General features: G+C 34.3%; 1 protein-coding gene across 5 annotated transcripts in view; it reads left to right on the plus strand.

The window, feature by feature from the left end:
- Nucleotides 1-22,584, plus strand: part of TENT2 (terminal nucleotidyltransferase 2) — a 58,514-nt gene that overhangs the window by 11,358 nt on the left and 24,572 nt on the right. For 2 of the 5 annotated variants that reach the window (XM_082651163.1, XM_082651164.1), the window contains 6 exons: nt 13,443-13,557; nt 13,649-13,740; nt 15,540-15,618; nt 17,418-17,487; nt 20,931-21,007; nt 21,390-21,518. In XM_082651163.1, coding sequence (XP_082507289.1) covers nt 13,443-13,557; nt 13,649-13,740; nt 15,540-15,618; nt 17,418-17,487; nt 20,931-21,007; nt 21,390-21,518 — 562 coding nt within the window. The remainder of the gene's footprint in view (nt 1-13,442; nt 13,558-13,648; nt 13,741-15,539; nt 15,619-17,417; nt 17,488-20,930; nt 21,008-21,389; nt 21,519-22,584) is intronic. The other 3 variants (XM_082651165.1, XM_082651166.1, XM_082651167.1) reach the window with 3 other exon arrangements.

Genomic DNA, 22,584 nt, shown 5'->3' on the forward strand with positions numbered 1-22,584 from the left:
TAACTTTTTGAGGAATTGCCAACATATTTTCTAAAGTGGCTGCACCATTTTACATTTCTACCAGCAGTGTGTTAGTGTTCCAGTTTCTTCACATCTTTGCCAACACTTTTTATTGTTTGTCTTCTTGATTATAACCAGGTGGGTTATAACCTAGTGGGTGCGAAATGGTATCTCATTTTGATTTTGGTTTGCATTTCCCTAATGACTAATGATGTTGATCATCTTTTCATTTGTGTGTTGGAATGTGTATCTTCTTTGGAGAATTGTCTATTCAGATCCTTTGTCCATTTTTAAATTGTTTTTGTTATTCTTGTTGAGTTGTAAGAGTTGTTTATATGTTCTGAATACTAGACTTTTATCAGATAGATGATTTGCAAATATATTCTTCCATTCTGTGGTGTCTCTTTTTACTTTCTTTATGGTCTCCTTTGAAGCGCAAAAGCTTTTTTCATTTTGACGAAGTCCAATTTGTTTTTCTTTGGTTGCTTGAGCTTCTGGTGGCATATCTAAGAAACCATTGCCTAATCCAGGGTCACAAAAATTAATGCCTCCATGTTATTCTAAGAGTTTTATAGTGTTCTTAGATTTAGGTCTTCGATCCATTTTGAGTTAATCTTTATATATGATGTGAAGTAGGGGATCTAACTTAATTTTTTGCTCTTGGTCCAATTGTCCCAGCACTGTTTAAGAAAAAGGCTGTCATTCTTTTCTTACTGTGAAGTAGGAAAAGCATTTAGTCAATACCAGTGGGAGGAAGGAAAAAGCAGAGTGATTAACTTGGGATGTTTTGGTACCCCCCCACCCCCCCTCAACTGTTTGTCCTTTCTTTGCTTTCTCATTTTAAAGAAACTCATGTAATACTATATTGTGAAAGCCTGTGGTATAAATCACATGAGACCAATTCTTTGAATGACGATATAACCACCTTTTACTACGTGTGGGTTTTTGATATATACATGCAGGTAGGCCCATTTTTTATGGAATATATTATGCATGAATGAGTATTGAAGTTCTCTATTTTTGCATTTATTTATTTGTATGTTTGTAATAGTTAATGCTTAAAACTAACTAAATAACTACTAGTTCTGCATATGGATCAGGGATATACTGAGTCTCAGTAAATGTAATAACATGATTCACATTAGTCAGTATAAATCATCTAGTAAAGTATGGTTCCATATCAGTAACTTTTTCTTTGCTTGGTAGCATAGAAAAAGATTGTCCTGAATCTTATGTTTTTGGCATAAGCACTTATTTCAAGGGATAAAGATAATATTCTGTTGTTAAACCAATTTCTTTGAGTGCTACTCTGTACTTGCCTAGTTGTGGGAGAAAGACTGCAAGTAGTTAGTTCTGTGTCCATTCTTTAAGTGAACACTTTTTTTTTTTTTTTGCTGTATGCGGGCCTCTCACTGTTGTGGCCTCTCCCGTTGCGGAGCACAGGCGCCGGACACGCAGGCTCAGCGGCCATGGCTCACGGGCTTAACCGCTCCGCGGCATGTGGGATCTTCCCGAACTGGGGCACAAACCCGTGTCCCCTGCATCGGCAGGCGGACTCTCAACCACTGCGCCACCAGGGAAGCCCTTTAAGTGAACACTTTTTAAGAAAACTAACATTTATTGATGTCTCTTCTCTTCTAGGCATTCTACATATGCTATATTATTTAGTCTTTTCAACAACCCCATGACATGGATATTATCCTAATTTTACTGAGACTCAGAAAGCTAAATAACTTGCTCAAGGTCACAGCTAGTAAGTGACAGAACCAAGAGTTGACCCTCATCTCTAATAATATAAACAGGAGGAACTTAAGATGCTTAAAATCAAGAGTAGGGAGATGACATTCTTAGAACTGACTATAATAGCTGGTAATCTGTGGCAGTAATAGTTAATGTTTACTGAGTGTCTTTCTTTGCCAGCAGTGAGCTCAGTAGTTTGTATGGTTTACCTCTGTTTATCTCTGCTGGATTGTAAAATGAGTGGGAGGTTCAGTGAGAAATAAAAGTGGAGCAGTAGTTTGAGGCTTTGATTGCACAGTAGAATGCCATTGAAGGTTTTTGAGTAGAGGACTATCCCAATTAGATTTGCATTTTTGGGAAGATAGTTCTTAGAGTATAGTGGAGTTTGGTTTGGAATAGGAGGGCCTGGAAGTTGAATGATTACCTTGAAGGCTATTAATTATCAAATTCTTTCAGATGAGAGGTGCTGAAGCTTTCAGTTACAGTGGATGATTGTGGAAAAGATGTGAGAGACCATGCATAAGGAAAATTGATAGATGTGTGGAATGATTGAATATAGGGGAGAGAGGGAGAGAGAGAGATATCAATAACTTTAATGATTTGATTCTGGACTGTTAACAGAGATAAGGAACTCAGATTTTGGGTGTATAAGCTGACTGAGGAAGTAGTCAAGAGTTTTTTTGAACTATGGGGAAATCTGCTGTAACGTTTGTGCTCTTGAAAGACCTCATGTTCTGCAGATTGCACACTAAGAATATAGGGCTATGGGAAAATAGGGCTGGAGGACACTACTCAAAACCTAAACAGTTTTGTAACCAGAACGCTATCAAGAATAATAATTGATATCTTAGGAAATGACTTGGACAGACCAGGTAGGTGGCTTAGCATGTGGATGCTGCTGCATGGGATATTAAAAATATACATTACAGAGTTGAGATGTGCTGGCTTGTGGAGGGCACTGAGACAAGGCAGTTAAAAGTGGCGCTCTGAGTCAGTGAGTCTGCTGTTAAGATAGACTCAGAAGGAAATACACCAGCAGAGAGCTGTGAGTCTGGGGGTTTGCCTGTCAAGTGGGAACCCTGGATATGGATGCTTATTTTTAGTTGTCTTAGATCTATAAGGACTCCTGCCTGTGAGCAGCCAAGCTGAGGGCTTTTTTTTCTTTTCTTGTAAGGTTATAATTCCACAATTTCAGCTCCACGTACAAGTCAACCCAATTAATACATTAAATTGATACTGTTCCCTTATTTACCAATCATCTGTAAGCTAATTAGTATTGTAGAAAAACATGTTGTAGCTGAACTGGCCATATATATTTCAGAAGCAAGGCTGGGGCCAGAGATATGAATCCTGAAGTCACCTGAAATAGAAGTGACAATTGAAACTCCTGAAGTAGATTAGATTCTGTATTTTTTTAGTATCCAGCAAATATTTGTGGGTGACAGCTATATGCTACAACGTTGTGCCAAAACATTTTGGTAAACGTACATGGTCTCTTTAACATGTACATACAGTATAGTGAGAGGGAGAGCCATTAAAAAATAATCATGCAAATCACAGTTTTATTTATATATAAGTGCTATAAAGGAAAATTGCAGAGTGGTAAGAGAATTTATTTGAAATTTCAGTGATGGTTTAGAGGAGGTAATGTTTGAGCTGAGATCTGACGGGTGAGTAGGAGTTAACTAGTGAAAGAGTAGTGGGGGTGGAGAGAATGCTTAAGAGAGAGGGAACAGTGTATTTGAGGGTCCGAAAAATTGTAGAAGGGAGCATGGAGTATGCAAAGAACTGAAAGGAGGCCAAGGTGGCTAGAGTTTGATTGGTTTAGGAGTTTTTTAAGCAGGAAAGAGATGAGTTAAAATTATTCTGACTTCATTTTAAGCAGTTGAACAAGTGTGTATGTAGGGAATTTATGGTTGTGAAAGGTAATGGTGCCTTGAATTAGGAAGTGCTGGTAGTTAAGATGAAGAAAAACTGGATTTAAGCTTTGTTGGGGGAAGTGAAATTGATAGGATTTGATGATGGGTTAGAGATTAGGTCATCTAAGCATCTGCATCATGGGATGTTTAGCCACATTCCTGGCTTCAATTCACTAGATGCCACTTATCGCTGGTTATGACAACTAAAAATATCTATAGATATTGCCAGATGTCCCCTGGGGGGCAGAATTGCCTCTAGTTGAGAACCGCTGGTTTAGGTAGAGAAGAAAATATTGAAGATTACTCCCAGATTTCTGGCTTCTATAACTGGATGCATGGTGGTACCATTCACTGAGACAGAACAAAATGCAAGAGGAGCAAGCTTTAGGAGTATGTGTATTTAATAGGAATTGAAGGGTGAGCAGGGATGTCATGAGTTCTGTGGACATGTTGTCTTAAATGTGCATTTGAAACATCAAATTAGATATTTAGAGTTGATAGTTTAATACATATAGATCTGGAATTAAGAGGAAAGGTATTGACCAGAAGTGTACATTTGGTGATCATTGGCATGTAGATGATAATTGAAGCCAAGAGGATGGGTATGATTGTCTAGGGGGAGTGGTGAGCCTGGATCCAAGACTGATTGAAATAGGTTGAGGAAAGGGTAGGAAAACAGATACGGAAACTAAGCTTATTTACAATTGTTTTGGGAAGTTTGGCTGTGAAGAGGAGGAGCTGAAGATGGGAAGTTGGAACAAAGGAGTTTTTTTGTTTTGTTTTTGAGGTGGAAGAAACTTTAAGCACATATAAATGTTTATGGGAAAGATTCCTTAGAAGGTGGAAAGGGCATGGGTCCTGCCTATAGGTGGAGTGATTGGCTTTAGGTAAGAGAAAAGCTTTTTGGAACTGGAGGATATAGGAGGAGAGGATAGGTGTAGGTAAAAGGAAGATAGGTAGATTTGTACATATGGTATGGAGAAGTTAACGGAGTTTCCATAGTTGAGTGGCTTCTTCATGTTTTCTCTCTGAATTACTATGCAAGGTTATCTGTTGAGAGTAGAGAAGATGAAATGGGATGTCTGAGGTTTAAGAATAGTGGAGAAGGTTTGAAACAGTATTTGCTGGGTAGTGTAAAGAGCTCACTTAACATTGGTAATAATGAATTTACTATTAATAATAATAAATCAGTCAGCTGCTTTAGTAAGTTCCAGGGAAATATTTTGTTAGTAGAAGTTTTAATTAGTTAGAGAATTAAACCTAAAAAATTAAATTTTTGAAAATGAGTACGTTCTGAGTTTAAATTTTTCCTCCATTTTAAAGTCTTTTCTCTGTTTTTCAAGTTGCTGTATTAGCAAACAGAACTCTTCTCAGTAAAAAAATCTTTTTTTTATCCAGGTACTTTTCTGGATTTTAACTTTTATTTCATTCTAGTTTTTAGGTGAAGATATGGTTGCCTGAACAAAAAAGAGGCTTGTAGAGGAATCAATTATCTGAACTCCTGAATTCCATCTATAATAACTGATTTTTGAAAATTCTGGGTAGTTTGAAGGTATTAAGTGAATTGAAGTAATTGATTTTGAATTTTGAGTTGAGATGAGGATAGGTTGAGGTTTTCTTGGTACTGAGTATAAAGTAAAAAGATGATTATGAATGAATTGTTCAAGATTTCTTGTGTAATGTTCAGTTTTGGAAAGGAGCAAATTTTATGGAACCTCTTGACACCCTAGGAGGAACAATTTGGGGACAGTTATCTTGCAGATTTTTCAGAGGCTCTATCTTTAAAATTTTCAATATTCCACCTTATTTAGAAACAGAACAAATGTATATGCCCATATCTCCTATCAGTTTTTTTCCAGCTTTACTGAGATATGAGTAACAAATAAAAATTGTATATATTTAAAGTATACATGATGTTTTGATGTATGTATATGTTGTGAAATGATTACCATAATCAAGATAATTAAGGTGATATTCATCACCTCACAGTTATATTTTTTTGTGATGAGAACACTTGAAATCTACTCTCAGCAAATTTCAAGTGTACACTACATTATTATTAACTGAACGTATTCACTGTAATTGTACATTATGTCTCCAGAAGTTATTCATCTTATAACTGTAAGTTTGTGTCCTTTGAGCAGTATTTCCCCATTTTCCTCATCCTACTCCTCAGCCCCTAATAACTGCCATTCCACTCTCTGCTACTGTGAATTTGACTTTTTTAGAGTCCACATGTAAGTGAGGTCATGCAGTATTTGTCTTTCTGTGTCTAGCTTATTTCATTTAGCATAATGTCTTCCAGGTTCATCCATGTTGCAAATAGCAGAATTTCCTTCCTTTTTAAGGCCGAATAATATTCCATTGTGTATGTATACACGCGCACACACACACACAAACAATTTTCTTTATCCATTCATCCATCAGTGGACACACTTAGGTTTTCTCCATATCTTGGCTACTGTGAATAATGCTGCAATGAACATGGGAGTGCAGATTCCTTGTTGAGATAGAGACTTTTTTCCTTTAGATATATACCCAGAAGTGGGATAGCTAGAACATATGGTAGTTCTATTTTTAATTTTTTGAGGAATCTCCTTGCTGTTTTCCAATATGGTTGTACTTCCTATGAATACTGTGTAAGGGTTCCCTTTTCTCCACATCCTCACCAACACTTATCTTTTGACTTTTTGGTAATAGCCATCTTAACAAGTGTGAGGCGATATCTCATTGTGGTTTTTTTTAAAATTTATTAATTAATTTATTTATTTTTGGCTTGTTGGGTCTTCGTTTCTGTGTGAGGGCTTTCTCTAGTTGCGGCAAGCGGGGGCCGCTCTTCATCGCGGTGCGTGGGCCTGTCACTATCGTGGCCTCTGTTGTTGCGGAGCACAGGCTCCAGACGTGCAGGCTCAGTAGTTGTGGCTCACAGGCCTAGTTGCGCCACGGCACGTGGGATCTTCCGAGACCAGGGCTCGAACCCGTGTCCCTTGCATTGGCAGGCAGATTCTCAACTACAGCGCCACCAGGGAAGCGCCTCATTGTGGTTTTGATTTTCATTTTCCTGATGCTAAGTAATACTGAACATCTTTTCATGTACCTGTTGGCCATTTGTATGTCTTCTTTGGAAAAATGTCTCTTTAGGTCCTTTGTCCATTTTTAAATTGGGTCATTTGTATTTTTGCTACTGAGTTGTATGAGTTTCTTATATATTTTGGATATTAACCCCTTCTCAGATATATGGTTTGCAAATATTTTCTCCCATTCTTTATGCTGCTTTTTCATATTGTTGATTTTTTTTGCTGTACAGAAACTTTTATTTGACGTAGCTCCGCTTGTTGATTTTCGCTTTTGTTGCCTATGCTTTTGGTGTCAAATCTGAAAAATCATTGTCAAGACCAAGGTCATGGAGCTTTCCCCTTATGTTTTCTTATATGAGTTTTACAGTTTCAGGTCTTACAATTAAATCTTTAATCCGTTTTGAGTTGATTTTTGTGTATGGTGTAAGGTAAGGGCCCATTTTCATTCTTTTGCATGGGGATATCCAGGTTTCCCAACACTGTTGAAGACTGTGCTTTTTCTATTGTATAGTCTTGACACCTTTTAGTTAACCATATGTGCATGGGTTTTTTCCTGGGCTCTCTATTATGTTCATTGGTCTGTGTGTCCATTTTTATGCCAGTACTATACTGTTTTGATTACTATAGCTTTGTAATAGAATTTGAAATCAGAAAGTGTCATGCGTCCAGCTTTGTTCTTCTTGCGTAAAACTGCTGTAGCTATTCTGGGTCATTGGTGGTTCCATGTGAATTTTAGGATTGCTTTTTCTATTTTGTTTGAAATGCCACTGGAATTTTGATAGGCATTGCATTGAATCTGTAGATAGCTTTGGGTACTGTGAACATTTCAACAATTTTGATTCTTCAGATCCATGAATGGGATATCTTTTCATTTATTTGTAGTCTTTAATTTCTCTCACCAGTGTTTTATAGTTTTCAGTGTACAGATCTTTTACCTCCTTGGTTAAATTTATTCTTGGGGCTCTATCTTTATAATGTATGTGTCTGTCAAAAATGTTTTAAAGCCACTGAGATGTAAATTCATGTAGAAAATCTAGACCAGGACTCAGCACAAGAGATCCTCAAATGAAAGCTTGTTTTGTTTGTTTTTTTTTCATCCTCCTTTTATTAGGCAGTTCTTTCTTGGCTAAGTTCAGATAATAGTATGTGCCTAAAAGCCGTCAGGGTTCAGGAAAAAAAATCAGTAATTCATACTGCCTAATCAGTGTACCAGTTGATAAATTAATCAAGAGATTAATTTATCTTGATTAAGATAAGCCAATGAAAGCTTATCTTAATTGGCTTATTATCTTGTAAGCCAATGAAGGCTCTACATTGTGGCCACACACAAAAAAAACCATAGTAATTTAACACATTAATAAAGAGTGGGTTGTTTTCAGCATGACATTTTCCTGATTCTATTTTATTTAATTTGAAGAGAAAGGGAATTCAGTATCAAGAATGAATTTAAACTTTTATTTCATAACTAGCTTTATTTTACTCAGTAATTGGTACTAGCTTTTTCTACAGTTACATGTGTAACAAAGATTGTGGCAATGAGAGAGCCTGAGGAATTGCTAGTTTTTGTTGAAGTGTTTGTGAACTAATGACCTATTTTCTGTACGATATTTAATTTTATTTCTCCTGTCTTGAAAGCTCATTGCTAATTTGTGTTTGTTGTTTGTAGATAGCACTTATATTTAGCCCAAACCCTGTTACCAATTTTCATGTATTATAGTAAGTGATCAGGTCTTGATACTCCCAGCTGAAAGGTTTTTTTCACTTTCTTTTACATGGGGACCCAGCTAATAGGGACAAATGGAGAATCTACTGAGAATACCCTGCAAAAGTTATACCTTAAGCTTTCTTTACTGACACATTTAAAAACTTTTCTGAATCTAAATCCATACTTAACTTGTCTTTAAGTTGTTGTTGATCTTGTGTTGATCTCAGACAATGATAACTTTATTGGTAATTTGGTTTGAGCCTGAGTTTGAGGACAGGTTATAATATTTTTTAGGAAAAAGGAACATTGATATTTGGAACAAATATTAATTTAAATATTTTAAACTATTATGTAAATCTTATTTTTTATACAATTTTGAGAAGATATAATTTTTATATACAGTGAGAAATAGATATCTTCTATAATTAATTTTAAATTAAAGTAATAGATCTTGGCAGGCAGCCTAAACTGGTAGTATTGTAGAGATTTAAACAACTTTAAGAATAATGTATTTTACAGATACTTTGTTGCAATAGTTTTTTTTTATTAAACTAATGATTAGGAAGACTTTACTTTCGAATGAAACAAAAACAAAGTCTTGAAATGCCGTTATGCATAGTCAGCTTATTACATATATGATCTAAATATTTGATGCTTGATATTCAGCCAAGGAGATTTCATATCATACATTCTTCTATTTTTCCAGAATTATAAGACCATTGAGCCATCTTCTGAAATATTTCTCTAAATTTAAGCAAGAGAAGTCTTGTTTCAGCATATATGTGCATTTCTTTTGAATTTTTGTCTTATTTGGACTCTATATGTCTGGTGTAGGATAATCAATAAGGCGGCTGGATAGGGAGGAAAATTCATTTGTATAACAATCTACTAGGTCTCCATTATAGTAGTACTTGAGAGAGAAGAAATGTTCTATGAATGTAGAAAAAAGAAGAGGAGCAAATATATGGAATTTCGTATTTTCTACCTAGTCATACATTTTTTCATATGTGAATGTTTCTACATGAACATGATCATTCAGACGAAAAAATTTTTTAAGTATAATAACATTTCATTTGGGCATTGTTGTAAAGAAATTTCTTCCTTGCTTTTTTTTTTTTTTTTTTTGACCACACTGTGTGGCTTGCAGTATCTTAGTTCCCAGACCAGGGATTGAACCTGGGCAACCGCAGTGAAAGCGCCAAGTCTTAATCACTGCACCGCCAGGGAATTCCCAAGAAATTTATTTCTTTTTGTTATTCAACAAATGTTGAGTACCTACTCTGACTTGTAGTAGTTTTGATCTGCCTAACGGATTCTCTAGATCATGGGGTTGGCAAAACTTTTTCTATGAAGGGCCAGTTAGTAAATATTTTAGGTATATGAGCTACATGGCCCCCCGTCACATTTTCTTTTCTTTTCTTTCTTTTTTTAAACAATGCTTTAAAAATGTATGGATCATTTTTAGTTTGCTGGCCCTACAGAACAGGCCAGAGGCAGTATTTGGCCTACAGGGCCAAATACTAAGTGGATTAATACTAATTAACACTAATACCTTGCTCTGAGTGGATAAAACTTAATTATTCAAGCGCCATTTAAAATTTTATATTAACCACTCTAACTGGAAGCCTTTTTCAAGTCTTTTTGTAAAGATGGATGCCTTTTTAAAAAAGCTTCTTAAAAGTAAAGCTTTTTATTATGGAAAGTATCAAATATATACAGAAATAGAATATAGTATTATAAATTCTCATAACACCAAGCTTTAACAATTACTGACATTTGACCAATCTTATTTTGTCTATACCTCCCTCCCTTATTAGTTTGAAGCAAATTCCAGGTGTCATCATTTCATTCATAAATATTTCAGTATTCTGTTTTGTTATTTTTTTTGTCTCTCCTTTTCCCAGGGCTATACTGTTTTGATTACTGTAGTTGTATGGTTAAGTCTAGAAGTTAGGTATGGTAAATCCTTCAACTTTTTCCTTCTATCTCTCCATTTATTTAGATGTTTAATTTCTCTCATCAATACTTATAATTTTCAGTGTACAGGTTTTGTATATCTTTTGTTTAATATATTTCCAAGTATTTCATGTTTTTAACTGCTTTTGATAATTTAAAAAATGTAAATTCCCAATTATTTTTTGCTGGTATGTATACTTTATAGTCAGTTATCTTTTTAGGAAATTAAAACATGAGAGAAAAAGCCTTGGTTCTACATATTATATTAAAATGTTCATTAGTTTTGTGGGCGTATCTTTCTGGTATGCTTCGTTATCTGTAGGAATGTTACTCTTCTCATTTTTTTAATAAAAACTTTGTATGTGAATTGACTAGAATCCTTTTTAGACATTATTTCTTCAAATATTATTTTTCTGTCCTCCCATTCTCACCTCTCTTTTTGAGATTCCAGTTCCTTTCAGTTTAAGTGAGGCAACTTTTCCTATACTACTTTTAGATGAGGAGAGTTGGATAAGCTAGCTTTGCTAGGTTTGTGGCTGTAGGAATCCTCTTCTGTTGCTATGTAGTATTCAAAAATGTACTTTCTGAGACCTTTTCTCTTCTCCTTCCCTGCTTTTATCTAGATTGGGTTTTTCACTTTCTACAATATTAACGTTTTTGGTTAGATAATCTTTGCTGTGGGGAATTGTCCTGTGCATTGTAGGATGTTTAGTGGCATCCTGGCCTCTACCTGCTGCTTACCAGTGACCACCCTGTCGTACCCATTCCCCCAAATATGATAACCAAAACTGTTTCCAGACATTGTCAGATGTCCTCTGGAAGTCAGAATCATTCTAGTTTTAGACTTTCTTTCCTTTACACCTAATGGCTCTGTGCTACTTAGTTTAGATTTCTCTTACTGGCAATTTCTCCTTGGTGTGTTGCTGTGTTTTAGAAGGGAGTTTCACGTAGTTTTGAGATTTCTGATCTTTGTGTGATCCTCTTGCATTTACTTATGAGTTGTAGCCTGTGAAGCTCCCTCCCAGTTTTGGTTGCTATTCCACACCAAGTTGGACCTGCCAATTTAAGGAAGGGGGTGGGAAGTAGTACCTCTAGGCAGTTTGATTTCTGGATGTTCTGGCTTTGGGGCTGTCCCAGATCCCTTTCGTCTTCTTTCTGTTATGTTCTGATACCATGTGGGTCTTGCTGCTATTGGTGTTGGGTCCTAACTGCCAGTATTTTAGGGTTCATGAGTAATTTATAGTCAATTGTGCTGTATTCGTTGGCCATTTTTATTTTGTTCTGGTTTGGTTTGATCTGTTTGTTTTATTTTCCTAGTTGCTTTGTCTTTTTGGGGGGGTGATGGCTACTCAGGGATATTAAATAATTATGTCTCTTTCACTGCCAAGTTGCCCAGACTGCCTCTGCCTTCTTAAAATGAGTATTCTAAACATGATAAAAGAAACTGTTTTAAATGATGGGTGAGACTTGTGCCTGGTCATGGACTTGGGGAATGGCCTAGAGAGGGAGAGGTTGAAAATGCAAAAGACAGACCAAAAAACTGATGGAATATTTGTGCCCTAGAGGCTACCAGAAGGGATGGATACAGAAGTATTGATAGAGGGATTAACTTTGAACCGAGGAAGAGGACAGTTTGACAGGAGAGGTAAGGAGATGAGATTTCATACAGATAGTAGTTTGCAAGTTTGTAGTTAGGAAGCTGAGGAATGTCATATTTGGTATCCTCAGTTTTCTTAGTAAACTTTAATGTGAAGTTATCTGCTAAAGAAAGTGAGATAAGTGTAGGGAACTTGAGGAAAGGTGTAAACATTTTGGAATGCTGATGGTGAAAAAAGGAAGCAATATCTAACCAGAGACATGGAAGTAATTGCTGAGAGATGCTAAGGGTCAATCTTAGGTTTGTTCTTAAACTATAAATTTGAAAGATACCAGTTTTGTGATTTTTTTTAAGTTAGCAACTCAGATATAAGAGCAGAGAAGGTAGTTGTTTGTAGTGAACCTAAAATTAGGATTTTGTTAGAGCATGACAAGGGTGTAATGTTGTTAAGGCATGATAAAAATGAGTGGTTCAAGGGATGCATTGTGGGGTATAGACTGCATAGAGAAGGAAATCATGCCATTTCAGGAGCTGTTGGGTTGGGAGAAAAGGGAGGATTCAAGAGAATCCAGGTCTGTGTGGTTCTAGAGAAGGTATGAGGAGGGTAAGAAAGTGAAAATTGGACAGGAGATTGAAGCCAAGATAGTATATTGGAATTTAAAATTTCAGAGGTAAAGAAGTTCTGTTTTACTGTAAAGACCATGATATGGCTCTGGGAGTGTAACACTGATAAAAAAATATTAAAGTAAAAGAAGTTCAGAGATGCTGGGAGTATGTTATGATACTTAACCCATTTTAGGTAAGGGTGTCACCTGTGGTGATGGCAAGAGATCAGTTGGAGGGGAAAGTGTGAACCAGATAGGTAGATAAACAGGGAGATCTGTCCATAGATGGCCACAAGAAGGCAGGGTTCAGGGCGGTGTTGTAAGAATGGGGAAGAGGGTGGTTTGCATGAGCATAGACAACCAGGGACTTTTCTTCTAAAGTCTGTTGTATTTGGTATTTGTGGTATGAATACCAGGGGTTGCGTAAACTTCTTCTTTAAAAGGCCAGATAGTAAATATTTTAGACTTTGCCACTCACATATGGTTTCTATTGCATATTTTTGTTTGTTTTTATAACCCTTTAAAAATGTAAAAACCATTCTTAGCTCGTGTCCCATACAAAAACAGGCAGTAACTGAAGGTTGTAGTTTGATGACCTGTGAATTACACTCATTATGAATTCTCTGTGACTTGTCAGTGATACTTTACTATGTAAAAGTTGGTAACTATTTCAGTTACTAAGTAATTATTGTTACTTGAATAAAGGTAGTTTTGTATTAGAAAGTGTTAAGGAGATAATATATATTTAAAAAATACTATCAGTAATTTTATATTTCTCAATACAGTAATAACTTTTACATTTCTGAACAAAATTTTTACTTCTTTTTTTGTGGTGCATCCAAGTTGAGTCAGCAGATACTGGAGTTATTTGAAGCATGTCAGCAGCAAGTAAGTGATTTAAAGAAGAAAGAACTCTGTCGAACAGAGCTGCAGAGAGAAATTCAGCTGATATTTCCACGTATGTTTCCTTGTTTTGCATTCCCTTTGAGTACATGCATCCCAATTTTAAATTTTAAATAATGCCTTATAATTCTCTTCTGTTTCTCTAGAAAGCAGACTTTTTTTAGTTGGGTCCTCTTTAAATGGATTTGGTACTCGGAGCAGTGATGGTGATTTATGTCTAGTTGTTAAAGAGGAACCAGTAAGTAATGAAACATTTATTCCAAGTGTGTTTCTCATGTTAAGTCATTTAAGAAATTTCATGTAAGAGTCATTGAGGGAAAAAACCTGTTTTGTTTAATTGCTTCTTTGAATTCTCTGTTTATAAGAATTCAAGGAAAGCCAGGAAATGCTGCTGCTTTTTTTTTTTTTTTCAGGCATGTACACAATAAATGTAACAGAAATTCTAGCATTAATTTATTTCTAAACTATTAAAGTGAGGTGGTTGCACTATGTGTTTTTAAAGAGCTCTGCCTCTATTTTGAAATGTTATTAGGTTGGGTATGTTACCAGGATGCAGCAAAGAGGAAGAGTTTTTCTTTATCTTGATATATTTCCTTCCATTTCTATTCTCAGTGATTCTATTTTTAATCTTTATTGTTTTCCCTTTGAAAGTACTATGGGATTTGGAGTACTTATTTTGGGAATTCAAAAAGAGAGATTTCACTGAAATTTAAAGTAAGACTACTGTGATTTAACGTAATTGTCTCTGATATTTTGACTTTGTTTCTTCTTATTTAGCAACCAAATTTTGCTATTTAGTATTATGTTTATTTGAATTCCCTGTTAACTGATACTCTTGTGTATCCTTAATTCCACAATAATTGTTGTTCATTAAGCTGACCTGAGCAGCCTCTTTAATATGCTGAATGAAGTCTCTTCTTTTTTTTTTTTATAAATTTATTTATTTATTTTTGGCTGCATTGGGTCTTTGTTGCCACGAACAGCGGCTAGTCTTTGTTGCAGTGAGCGGGCTTCTCATTGTGGTGGCTTCTCTTGTTGTGGAGCACGGGCTCTAGGCACGCAGGCTTCAGTAGTTGGTGGCACATGGGCTCAGTAGTTCTGCCTCGCAGGCTCTAGAGCGCAGGCTCAGTAGTTGTGGTGCACGGGCTTAGTTGCTCTGCGGCATGTGGGATCTTCCCGAACCAGGGCTCGAACCCGTGTCCCCTGCATTGGCAGGCGGATTCTTAACCACTGTACCACCAGGGAAGCCCTGAAGTCTCTTCTGGATCACCAAAGATTAAGTTAATTTCAGTATAATTTTAATATGCCTTATATTCCACCTCTTAAAAAATACAAAAACCTCTGTTGAATGGTAATATATATTTTTACTATTCCTGTTAGTCCACTAACAAAATTGACTTCTAGTTACTGCAAATCAGAAAGAGATTTATTCCAGGAAAGAAACTCTTGATATTTTTCTAGGCTTTGAAATCATATAAAGGAAAACTGAAAAAGAAAAAAAAAAAAACCCTCAGAAATAATAAACATAGTGGAGAATACTAGAGTTTTAATTAAAACTTTCTCCCATACAATTAGGTTATACTTAGGTACATCACACTAATCCTCTAGTCTTATTCACATGTCTGAATCATGTTGTTACAACTCATACTGAAACACCATAGATTTGAATCTTATTTTTAAGCAACTCACAGTCTAGATAGGGAAATAAAACATGTTACAGAAAGTTAAAATTCTGTTTATTTTTCTTGGAGAAGATTGTTTTTTTACATTTATATACTAAAGTGAAAAAATGACATATGGCTGTTTCAGTATTTCTTTTAAAATTGTGCTTTTAAGTTTAAAGTCAGAAATTGATTTAGAAATATTGATGTAAAAGATAGCATAAAGGTTGACTTTTAAACAATGTAATTTACTATATATTGAAAAACAACTCCAATGAAAAGTATACTTTGTTTTCTTTTTGTTGAGGTACATTAAGAAAATAAAACACTAAGTTTAGAAAGATAATGAAAAAACACTTTATTTTTAACTTTTCAGTGTTTTTTTCAGGTAAATCAGAAGACTGAAGCACGGCATATCCTCACCTTAGTCCATAAACACTTCTGTACTAGACTTTGTAAGTCTGACATGCTTCACGTTCATATGTCATTTGACAACTATTTATTTAAAATGTCTCGCACTATATTTATTTTCTGGTAAGGATTTTTTATTTTCTGGTTAGGTTAGGTATAATGTAGATCCTTTTTCCCAAATAAATTCCTTTTAACTTTTGATTAAAAAGAAGAGTAATTCAACACAGAAATGTATAATTCAGCAAATCTTTATTGAGTTTACTTGTAAGCTGTCCCATTGAAGGTAGTGGGGAATTCAAAGATATGTAAGCTTCAGTTCTTTCTCAAAAGGTTGTAGACCATTAGGGAAGCTAAAGCATGAATGTAAATAGCTGTAATGCAGAGTATCTGACAAGCCAAAAGAAGTATACAGGTGAAGTCTTATAGGTATTCATGTGAGGAAGAGAGAATTTCATCTGTTTTGCAATGACATATATCTTTACTTGTTTTAAAAACATTATCACTGAACATGAAGCCCAGATATATTACTCCAACAGAAAACAAAATTATTGACTTAGGCCATTTTATTGTAAGATTTTATTCTTTGAATAAGCTGACGAAGCAGATTTTAATCCTCATGTTAAGCCATCTCAAATAATTTATTTAAACTTACACAGAATATTGTGGACATTTGAAGTCACACTAACTGTGATGTTGGAAAGATAGTTTGTCTGTTTATTTAACAAATACTCCTTATGTGTCAGGCTTTGAGCTGGAAAATACAAAGTCACTTAACGAGTTATTGCCCTTGAATAACATATCAGTCGTAGGAAAGAAACAAATCAAGAGATTTATTTCAGTGGACTTGAATTTCACATCTGTAAAATAAAGGAGTAATTTGTACCATAAATGAATTTTTAATAACTATTATTAAAATCATAAAATATTAAAAGTGAAAGGGAGCTAAGAGATCATATAATTCAAATGAAAATTTTCTTTTTAATTAGTGTTTTTAATAATTAAGGAAACTGGTCATCAGTGGGCTTAGTAACTTGCCCGAGGAGTATAGTTCGTTGGTGTCTGAACCTGTACTTGGAACTCAAAACCTTTAACTCTTAATCTTATTTTTCATTAAACCTCACTGAATTCCTGCACATAATTCTATTTCAAGCTTGATGTATTTTATGATTTTTGTGTTAGAAGCATTATAACAGAAAATTTTTAGTGTTACAATATGTTATTACGTTTTTCTTTAGTTGAAACATTAGGAAATTGCTCTTTTGGGAGAAGTTCGCAGTTTCTTTTTTATATACATTTCTGTGTTTTCCTAATTTTCTACAATGAACATGTATTTCAACTCACAAAAAAACATTTTTTTAAGTTTGGTGGAATAAAAAAATATGTATATATGTGTTTTTCCTCTTACAGATCATACTTATTTGAATGTATCACTGCCCCCTGTATCATGTTGCCAACATTTCCACATTTAAGATTCTTTGTAAATGTGATTTCTATGGCTGCCATAATATCTTGCCATGTGCTGTACCAGAATTTAGCTATCCCCCTGCTGCTGGCATAGATACTTCTCTTATAATGCTCTGATGAAATTCTTTATAGATGTTATTAAATATTAGACCACATTTCTGAAAATAACGTATTAATATATAAAGTCCTGTACATGGTATTGGAAGTTCCAAACTTAGAAGAATTTGATAACGTCCTTTTGTCTTTGCTTTCTGTCTCAAAGACTATATTTTCTCAAATTGTTTTAGCTAAGTAAAATATTACTTTTAAAAAATGTGCATTGGAACACTATGAATTTGAGAAACATTTACAGATATCCATATTATCTTTTATCCTTCAGCTGGTTACATTGAGAGACCTCAGCTGATTCGAGCAAAAGTGCCAATTGTGAAGTTCAGGGATAAAGTCAGGTCAGTGATTATTGAGTTCTTTTTTTTAAGTTGCCTTAGATAATTTTTAGGTATTCTTCTGAGGTAGATAATTAAGAAGTGTATGCTATCACGTAATAGCTTATCTCCATTTAGAGATGATTTGGTTTTTGAAATGATTTTTTAAAATAGTCTGAGCAGTTGTTCATACTTAACTGTACTTCGTTATTCTGGTTGACGTTTTGAGTATTTGGGACTATCCAATTGAAAGAATATATACGTATTTATATTTTAGAGTTTTAAATGATCCTCTTGCCTTTTGGAAATGTAATGTGCTCTTGAGAACATATCTTAATTGATGAAATTTGATGTATATTTATATCAAAGGGGGTTGTTACTAATATATCTATCTACGTATTCTAGTTTGGGTTCTGGATTTCTTATAGGCATTGGAATTAGAATCTTTTATATAATATCTATTTACATTTTATAAAATGTAAATAGGTGTTTGTTTTATTGGTTAAAAAAGATTTATTTTCTAAAAAATATATAGGATTGTGATAAATCACGTTTTCTAGCCCAGTTTATAAAAGTAATACTGAAATTATATAAGTATATACACAGTTGATCATTATTCATGGATTCCATATTTATGAATTTGCATACTTGATAAAATATATTTTGTAACCCCCCAAATTAACATTTGCAACACTTTTATGATTATTCATAGACATGCACAGAGTGGGGAAAATTTTGAGTCACCTGATGTAGGTGTTCCCAACTGAGTTTAACAATGTGACACTCTGTTTTCTTGTTTCAGCTGTCATACTATAAACAAATGTCCTTTTCACAGTCTAGTTAGTGCTGTTTTTCACATTTTTGTGCTTTCGTGCTTGATTTTGCTGCTTAAAGTGAGTCCCGAACATAATGCTGAGGTACTGTCTAGGGTCCTTTTGCACAAAGCTGTGATGTGCCATATGGAGGAAATATGTGTGTTAGATGTGCTTCATTCAAGCACGAGTAGAGTACAGTGCTCTTTGCAATGACTTCACTGTTATTGAATGAACAGTATATTAAATGAGGTGTCTTTAAGTTGAAACATACATAAAACAAAGTTACATATTGATCAGTTGAGGAAAATGTGACTGGAGGGACTTCCCTGGCAGTCCAGTGGTTAAGACTGTGCGCTTCCACTGCAGGGGGCACAGGTTTGATCCCTGGTCAGGGAAGTAAGATCTCACATCCCATACAGTGCGGCCACGAAAAAATAAAATAAAATATAGTGTTGCCAAAAATATTCGTCCGGGTTTTTCCATACGATGTGTTAGAAAAGCCCGAACAAACTTTTTGGCCAACCCAATGAAATGTGACTGGAGACATATTGATCCGCTGATGAAAATGTGACTGGAGGCTCCTAGAAACCTAATCCTTTGTTTCCTGTAGGAGCAATGGTTCACTGTTCGCTAATTTAGTGTTTGCAGTGACTATATAGAACATAACTACTGTTGACTGAATATATATATTTTAAACAAATCTTTAGATAAGTGCTGGCTCAAACTTTCCCCCTCATTCATCCAAACATCCATCTAATCTATAAATATTTACTGAATTTCTATCAAGTAACGATGGAGTTTTCTGTTTTTAATGGTGAAGTTTTTTTTTTAAAGCACGAAGATATAGAGAGATAAAACATAAAGTAAATGTAAGTAAAACTATTAGCTAATTATAATTGTTTTGAAAAATGTAGTTATATAAACAATTCTTTTTCTATTTAAGATTATTATACAAGGTTTTTTCATTGTTAAGTATTCTATATAAGCACCATTTTATAATTCTTCTCTATACACACCATTAAGGAAAAAAACAACTGCACTTCTAACATCCAAAGATAACTGATGTTAATGTTTTGGTATAAGCCTTTCAGACCCTTTTCTATGCGTATGAGTGCATAAAAGGTTTTTTTTTTTTTGCGGTACGCGGGCCTCTCACTGTTGTGGCCTCTCGTGTTGCGGAGCACAGGCTCCGGACGCGCAGGCTCAGTGGCCATGGCTCACGGGCCCAGCCGCCCCGCGACATGTGGGATCTTCCCGGACCGGGGCACGAACCTGTGTGCCCTGCATCAGCAGGCGGACTCTTAACTACTGCGCCACCAGGGAAGCCCTGCGTAAAAGCTTTTAAAATTAAAATTGAAATCATACTTTGTTACTTAACAGTATATCATGAATACTTGCTTTTATCATTGAATATCTTCTGGCTTCATTTTCAGTTGCTTTACAGTATTTCAGTGTGTGAATTTATTGACTTTAACTTAACCACTCCCTGTTTAAATAAGCATTTTGTGCATAAAATTCTTTCCTTATTAAGGGTTACTTCAGTATTTCCAGAAGTAGAATTTGAAGCAAGTACTGTGGATATTTTTAAAGCTCTGAATTCATATTTTTGGAAGTTTTTATTTGCACACTAGTTTCCATCTAAGTGTTTTTTTCCTCTTTATTGAGTTATATACAGGGAGTGCAAACTGGTTTCAGTGTTAGATTTGTACAAACACAAAGAATGTAACTTTACTGTTACCATAAGCTTCCCAAAGCCAAATATATCTGAAGTGTTAATTTCACCATCAATTTTTATTAATGTGTATGGATAATTGAAAGATTATAGGATTTCTTTTCCCGTAACTAGAAAATCTGAAAAGGTAAATTTCAAATTTTACAGTTAAAAGCTATAGAAAGGACTTTCGTTAAGTTTTTATTGTAGACACTTTTCACAGAAAGACTCATTGTTCAGCAGTTGGACCTGATAGTATATGGTCCTGTTACTTATGCATTAGTTAGTCCTTGTTATTTTGAGTTTAGACATTCTTTATGTATCCCACCATTATTGCCATATTTTCTAAATTGTGAACTGCATGATATCTTTGATTTCAAAGAAGTGTCCCTTCTGTTATGTGTTTGGTTGTTATAGTTCTTCCTAGATGTCAGTAGCCAAGTTTGTCATGATACTATAATTTAGCAACCCTTTTGGAGGGAATATAAAGTGTAGACAGAACTTTTATTTTTTCACATGTACTTTATTTGGCTTTTCATTCCTATTTTAAAGCAGATGATGCTGTCATTCAAAATTGATTGAGAATAAATAACTTAGTGGGATAACTTGCCCAGAAATGTGTTTGGCCATATAATTTTGTTTATCTGGAAAAGATTACAAAATTAAAAGTTTTTTTTTTTTTTTTTTTTGTTAAGAATAATTGAAGCCTTACTGGTACATTATGGATCTTTCAACAGTAATCTTATTTTATATCTTTAATAGACCCCCGATCATACTAAAAGTATGTTTTCATTCTTATTTCTGTAGTGTCTCATTTTAAGGTCTTTGGGCCCATGCTATTTTGTATCATTGGATGGATGGATGGATGGATATGAATTTAGTTACTAGGGAGTTAGTTTATTTTGTATTTGAGCTGAAGTTTTTTTCATTTTTTAAAATAGTTGTGTGGAGTTCGACTTGAATGTAAACAATATTGTTGGAATAAGAAACACATTCCTTCTCAGAACGTATGCATACCGTAAGTTTTGTGTTTATTTCCAAACAATTAATACTTTCTGAATTTATCCTTCATTCTTTATTCCTTCATCAAGATGTGTGTAGTAAATACTGATACCTCTTTGTGTTTATGTACAGTGTGTCTCATTTTCTCATATACATAATATGTTGCTACACTAAAATCACATACTACCAGAGTAATAGGTCAATAAAATGAATTTTAATAATTGGTCATTTTTAAAAGGTAACAAGTACATTTTAGAAGTAAGACACATTTATGGTGAACAGTGTTTAATAACTGGAGGCATTGCTCTTTCTATTGGCATGGAGTTCGGAAATAATGTAAACTTTCAAAGAAACTGTAAAATCTTCTTACCATTTTTAAGTTTTAATTTTACTTTCAGTTGAAAATCGAGTTCGTCCGTTAGTACTGGTGATTAAGAAGTGGGCGAGTCACCATGAGATAAATGATGCCAGTCGTGGTACTTTAAGCAGCTATAGTCTTGTATTGATGGTTTTGCACTATTTACAAAGTAAGTATTGTGGAGTTTTTCCCAATTTTTAAAACGGAAATGCAGTTAAACTTCATTATGGTGTCTTCCCTGTTGACCTTATATTCAAATATCATTGTTTTAAAAAGTTTTTTCTAAGGCACATACAACCACATTTCCTATTTTGTTGCTTTGAAGAGATGTTTTAATAATGTTATCCCTGGAAAACATTATAAAGAAGTTTCACTGTGTTTTTATTTTTTGACAGTTTCCTGTATTCGCTCTTGTATTCAAAGAACTTTCACCACTGTATTGTGGACCCATTATCTTGCTCAAGCACCATTCATCATGTTTTTTATTTTTCACTTGAGACAGGAATTAAATGATTTTCTTGTTGGTTTAAAGAAGCTTTTATTTCCTGTGAACTGGCATGGAGATTGGGTGAAAGACTTGATATTAATGTAAGACCATTTACCAGGAAGTTGTGGGTTAATATTGCACAGTTTAGAAAACAATTGTTGTAATATTTGTTTATACTCTTTGACTCAGTGATTCCATTTCTAGGAACTTATCCTAAGGTAAATAATCAGCGATGTACATATGAATTTATATAAGGCTGTTTTTCATGGTGTTTGTTGAAATAATGAAAGATTAAAAATAATCTAAGTTTTTCAGAGTAGGAGGAATGGTCAAATTAATTATGATATATCCTAATATGAAATTTATACAGATACTAAAAACCATGTTTTAAAGATATTTATTGATATAAGAAAATATTTATGATAACAATGTCATATACAACATAATACCAATTTTATTTAAAAGACAGTAGCTATACTTGAGTGTGTATATATTCATATGTATACAAATACAGAAAAGGTATGTGCCAAAAATTTATCAGGTGTTATTACTTATGGACAGTAGGATTCGTTTTCTTTATATATTACTGTATTTGTAGATATTTTATAATATATTACATGAGAGAGTATATTTTTATTTGAACAGTGGAATCAGGTGAATTTTTTTGAGGTAATGAGAGAGACTTAAAATAGTTTAAATGGACCAAAATTTTGTGAATCAGTAATCATCAGAAAGGTTTAATCTTCCT

This window comes from Grampus griseus (genome assembly GCF_964374135.1).
Source record: "Grampus griseus genome assembly, chromosome: 3".
Classification (NCBI taxonomy): domain Eukaryota; kingdom Metazoa; phylum Chordata; class Mammalia; order Artiodactyla; family Delphinidae; genus Grampus; species Grampus griseus.